We start from the raw sequence: 6211 nt of genomic DNA on the forward strand, positions 1-6211 counted from the left end.
CAACTGGGAGAGTGGAGGGAGGTCATTCCATGAATTTGACCAAAATTTGACACTGCAACCATTATTTACTTTCCAATATATGTACTTGAAAACAAGGTCTCTAGAATTAACCATGAAGTTTCATATTGTTGATCCCTTAGAAGGGTCAAGAATGGATAAGATTCAGGAGGGATTCCTATCATCCAAGTGTTTCTCTTGCAAAATTTGGCACCATTTAGATCGAGGCTCAGAGTGCATTTGCCAAACAAGCTTTCCCCCAAAAGCTTTATTTCTGTGGGCAAGATTATGTAGTCCAATTCCCCATGTGTTTTCTCCTAAGCCATATTTTCTAGAGATAAGAGGAATCTTTATTATTGATATATTATAATTTTTGAAAATATTATGCTTCATATTAAGAATGGATTCTTACAATCAACACAACATTCGATTACAACAAAAAAAGTATCTCCCTTCTTGTCACATTTAAGAAAGTGCATAGAATATGCTACTATCGGCGTACACATTGCACCTTAGGGTGCAAGTGCTAGTATATAAAATGTCATTGGAAAAGGTCACACCATGAAATTCTAGTTGATATTATAACCTAAAGAAATAGTAGATGGGGGAGGAGATGGGTCTTGTAATTTGACTTGTTCCATATATCAACAAGGTTCAAAGTGTTTATGGAGTTCCATTCATCATTACCATATTTCAAATTTTCCATTAGGGCATCTTTAAGAAATGAGCAATGAATATTGGAAAAATGTGTATAGGGAGTTAGGGAGATATAAACATGAACTATAATGGTTATGCATCGTAAATACCTCCTCATATACTAGATGTCTCAATATAATTGAATATTTAAAAATGTTTGAAGGAAATTGAATATTAAATATTTTATAAAATGTCTTAGATACCTTTACCAATATACTTACTTAAAGGTAATATAAAATAAAAATCTTCATAATTTGTTTACAAATAATTTGGATATGTGATTTTGTTTACATGATGAAATAAAACAAGTGGATGAATAGAAGAGGAAACAAGTGCTACATAGTGACTTGTATTTGCCAAAAGTTATAATAGATAAAGATTTAAACTTTAATAGTCAGAAAGCAATGACATATGATGATAATATTTAATAGTATTTAATAAATATTAAATTAACATTTTGTTAGTATAACTAATAAACTATTCAATATATGAACTATTGAAATTCAAGTAAAATAATTTGATGATTTTAGAAATTAAAAATCTCACATATAAACGTAAAAAATAAAAATAAAAATTGAAATAGCAAGCATTTTAATTGTTATTGAAATCTGCAAATTTGGGTTCAAATTGGCTCCTATAAGACTCAAAATATTTTCAAAATTAAAAGTCATACATTTAAATATTACAAACAAGAGAATTTGTGACATATACAAAATACCATAAGAAATATAACTACAGACAAATTTCCATACTCACCAATGTTGAAGTTACTTCAAGCTTCCTAACCTTCCAAGACCTCCTGAGAGATATTCTTCAAACAAATGTTGAAAAAGGTATAGAGTGAATTGAAAGACAAAAATTCTATGAAGGTTTAAACTTGGTAAATATATCCTTAAATGTTATCTACCCTAAAATAATTAAACACATAAAAACTTGTAGAATGAGTCAAAGACACCTATGTACAAAATCTAACAAAGACATTTCTACATGTTACTTGCCTAAAGCTGATATAAACTAGGAACCTCATAATTTGTTGAGAAATGGTGTCATCACAAGATAGGTAGATGAAGGTACACAATACCTATTAAACACCAAAATAAGAATGTCACAAGGAATAGAATACCAAAAATTCTATAAAGACTAAACACGATAAATAGTTCCTTAAATGTTGTCTAAAAATTTTTTTAACAAAATATAATAAATACCTTTTTACATGCTCCTTGAAGTTAGTACAAACTAAGCACCTCATAATCTTAAAGTCAACCCCATAATTTCAAAGTTTGTTGAGAAATGATGTAGACATGTGATCAAAAGATGAATAGATGAATTAGAATGAAAACAAAAGGTACACAATAAGCAATATGCACATAAATGAAAATGAAAACAGAGAGTACTAGTAAAATCAAATGATGTAGACGTGGAGCTAATCATATTGGCTGAATGACATTAGTGAGAACAACTCTGCAATGCATTTTACAGTTTCAAATGAGTGAACGAATGAAGAAAACAAATACAATCAGCAGTCATCCTTTATGAGAGAGAATGGTAGGTTGGTGCACGTTTTGTTTATGGTTATTTCTAACAGTTCGGAATTCTTTATTTATAGTTTCAAATGAAAAGAGAGGAAGTTGGGGAGTTCAGTGTGAGATGGGGAGGTTTCCTCGCGGTTCAAAAGATCCCCAAAAGAGACCATCATGGAGTGCTGAAGAAGATCAAATTTTAGCTAAATACATCAAAAGCAATGGTGATGGTGCATGGAATGACGTGCCAAAGAAAACAGGTGACAAACATTCTACAATGTTATTATTACCAATGTCCTAATGTTGGTTGTTCATAAATCATTTTCAATTTTGTTCTTTGTTTTCATTTGGATGATAGGTTTTAGAATATTGATGAATATTTTATTTTAAAAATCTTTTTAATAAGTATCATGAATTTTAAAATTTTCATATCTTAATTGGTTTTGGACTATTGATGAAGTTGAATAGTTCTTATGTATCTAAGTTTCGTGTCCCTGTTGAACTGTTACAAATTTGATAGAATGGATATCCCTCAATCTTTAATTGACTTTTATCTGAAAAGATTTCAGATTACAGACTCGTGTAGCCTAAGCTTTGTACCCCTACTGAGTTGCAGCACTCAAGCATAAACTTCCATTAAAAATTTATAAAACATGTGTTTGATTATATCAATTAATAGATTGAAATAAAGTTAATTAATAAGTGTTCCAATAGTTTTGTATAGTTAAAGAAGTGACACTAGATCTTTTATTTTAAATTCTGATGATAGATTGTAGAATATGATTCAAAATATCTATGAACAAACAAAGAAGACTGAGCCCCAGCCACATTCTAGAAATCGTAAACACTGGGCCGCATCTCCGGTCGCATGCATCTATCTCTCGATTGAAAGGCAATCCTAAAATTTTATGGGGAAGCATTAGCAGGAATAAGTAGGTATTTGAAAGCATATGAAGATTTGACTCCAGGCAGAGCGAATAGTATAGTTTCGGGTACCAACGGTTAGATGGTAAGACCCCGTGCACCTTTACTATAGCTTCGCAGTGACAACCTCGATCGAATGTGTCGAATAGGTGGGAGGTCTATGACAAATGTTGGTTGCTGAGTAATTATCTATCTGATTTTTTTGTGTTTTCATTCTTTTGTGTATTCACGGTTGTTGATTTAATATCCCTTACTTATTGACTTTGTGTCCAATTTGTTTTGCCAATATTACACCGATACTTGTGACTAATGTTGCTAGTACAGTAATAACTATCAATAATTGAATGAAGCACAATGCCACATTAGTTGTTCAAGTATGGGTACCCTTCGGTCTCACTTTTAATTTGGTTCCTTTTAGAAATCTTAACAAAAATTGTGTTAAGTGGCATCATAATTGATAACATGGACTTGAAACTTAGTTATAAGCAGACAACCTACCAATAAGTTGCTGTAAAAAATTGAGAGTGATTTGAAATTTCCATATACTATTTTGGATCTCTAAAATATCAACCAACAATCTACTGGCAAAGTTGAAATGCTCACAAAGAGACCACCATTGCTGAAAGAGATTATATATACTATAAAAACTTAATTAAAGTTAGTGGATAAATTACCGACCATTTTTATATAGTTAAAGAAGTGACGATCATAATAGACTATTGAATATGATCTAAAATAGTGATGAGTAATGTATTTATATGATTTTATAAAGATTTAATTTGTGGACTGTAATTTCAGTAAACAAAAAAAAAAAAACTTAAGTTGTAACACAGTTGATATATTTTAATATATTTATATCTTGTGATATTGCTATTAGGATTTAACTGTGTGATTTTGAATCAAACTCATTGACCCATGTTTCATGAGTAGTGATTCAACATGAATCCATCTTTCTTCAGAATAAATGAACCAGTTAGCACACATTAGATCTAGGTGATGCTCACAGAAGTGAACAACTAAAATTACTTAAAAATATTTTAAAAATTAATTTTCCTATCAATTAAACAATTGTAGTTATGATAAAACTGTATTCTGATGTAATTTGTCTATACTCTTTATTAGAAATTATCATACAGATATATTTTTCATGCAAAATACTATATACAGATAGAATATAGAAACAACGTTCAACTTTTACACAATTAACATTATAAACTGTTGAAATCTGAGATTATACTAAGCCTGTTTTCATTTAACATGATTGAATACAAAGTATAAATTGACTAATGGAGAGATTGCAGGGCTAAAACGGAGTGGGAAGAGCTGCAGATTGCGGTGGTTGAATTATCTTAATCCTGATATAAAACGTGGTAATATTTCTCCTGAGGAAGATGACCTCATTATTAAAATGTATCGTCTGCTTGGGAATAGGTACTTCCAAAACAACGCTTTATCATACATATAGTGTTTATATTCCTTCATTTCTTTGTTGTACTCACATATTTGAAAAGTTGAACATTTGTAAGGCTTTATATATATTTATGGAAAGATATAATCTTTAATGATCAATAACATTTATTTTACTGTTTTGGCTTTTTCTCATATTCTATTTCTTATTTTACACTATTTTTTAGAATAGGAGAGTAAAATATTGTCCACCTTTTTCTTTTAGTGTTTTTGGATTTAATTTTGTCAATGTTTTTTTCATCAACATTTAGAATCACAGAACTTTGACAATTGAATCCAGAAACACTAAAAGAAGAATAAGGTGGACAATTGTGTCAAAAAAATTTGCATCGACTTTTCTGATCACATTCTATAATCTATCATCAGGATGAAAGATAGGGAACATGAATCACAGAGTGTGATCCGAAATGTTGATGTGAAAAACTTTGACACAATTGAATCCAGAAACACTAAAAGAATATCTATGAATTGTAGAAATTTGCTAGCTGTACTGTTGTCCACCTTGGTTTGTTCTTGTAAATATTTTGACCAAATTCTTACATGATGGCTTGTGATGAATGGCAGATGGTCACTGATAGCAAAACGTCTTCCCGGAAGAACAGACAATGAAATAAAGAACTACTGGAACACTCATCTCAGCAAGAGGGTTGCAAAATCATGCAGTCCTAATAAAAGTGATTCTTCTGATTGTATGTCAAGCGATAAACCCATGGAAAAAGAAGCACAGACAAGTTCTGAGATGTTAGTATCAGATAGGTGTGATAGTTCAGTCCATATTAAGGAGAAAGGAGATCACAACTTTTGTTATAATGATGATCTGCGTGCGTTGATTGAAACCCAATACTTGGATGAAATCGGATCATTTGAAAGCATTATACAACTGGAGAATAGTTTTGAGAGGGTTAGAGAAGTAGATACGAGTTTTGCAGCCGAAATGCTTAGCAGCCATGATCAATTAGTTTCACAATGTAGGTTGAAATCAAAACTAAAGTTGCTAGAACAAATCTTAGAATTGGAAGAGGAATGATATTATTGCATGAGTGCTCCATTATTCATCTGCTTCTGCAGTCGTACATAATTTAGACCAATGGGGAGACAATCATAAATCTCTGGACTCTGTATAATTATTCATGTCAATCTGATACGAATAAATAAGCCATTGTTCTTCGAATATTTGTTTTTGTGGGCTATATTTTTAGTTAGTTTTTTATTTGAGTATTTAGGTAGTGTCATGTACCAACACCAAGAGAATGTTTTCTTCATAGGCAATGAACAACTTCATGGTTGTAAGTTATGGATACTAAGCACATTGTATTTCAAATTCAATAGAAGAATTTAAAAGTTTGTTTATATACTAATGTATATTATAGCATTAGTAATAATTTTATTAGTTTATATCTTGATGTCAAATTAATGTAATCTTATGTGTGTTTATGTATATAATCTATGATAATAATGAAAACATGACTAAATTCAGTAATTTACAATAGATAGTAGCACAAATGGCTGGTAAGGTTGTGCTAAGGATTTGGGTTCTTCCCATGTAGGTTTAGTGGGATGTTTGGATTAGTCACGAAGATACTCATTAGTTTATTAGTGAAGAAAAA

At 30.6% G+C, this 6211-nt stretch overlaps 1 protein-coding gene across 1 annotated transcript; it reads left to right on the top strand.

Annotated features, from left to right (window-relative positions):
* Positions 1-2340: 2340 nt before the first annotated feature.
* On the top strand, positions 2341-5954 carry LOC149549660 (uncharacterized). Its single transcript, XM_089794949.1, has 3 exons — positions 2341-2473; positions 4439-4568; positions 5169-5954. The coding sequence occupies exons 1-3, from the start codon at positions 2341-2343 to the stop codon at positions 5629-5631; spliced, it is 726 nt and encodes a 241-aa protein (XP_089651075.1). The 3' UTR covers positions 5632-5954.
* The last annotated feature ends 257 nt before the right edge of the window (positions 5955-6211 follow it).

The sequence above is a fragment of the Cupressus sempervirens genome, chromosome 7 (genome assembly GCF_028749045.1).
Source record: "Cupressus sempervirens isolate cs-2001-9-10 chromosome 7, ASM2874904v1, whole genome shotgun sequence".
Classification (NCBI taxonomy): domain Eukaryota; kingdom Viridiplantae; phylum Streptophyta; class Pinopsida; order Cupressales; family Cupressaceae; genus Cupressus; species Cupressus sempervirens.

Bases quoted from the DNA above. Each gene is read 5' to 3' on its own strand.
- LOC149549660 (XM_089794949.1), top strand. From the start codon at position 2,341: ATGGGGAGGTTTCCTCGCGGTTCAAAAGATCCCCAAAAGAGACCATCA. The intron at 2,474-4,438 runs GTGACAAACATT...GAGAGATTGCAG, and splicing joins TGACGTGCCAAAGAAAACAG to GGCTAAAACGGAGTGGGAAG. The intron at 4,569-5,168 runs GTACTTCCAAAA...GATGAATGGCAG, and splicing joins TATCGTCTGCTTGGGAATAG to ATGGTCACTGATAGCAAAAC.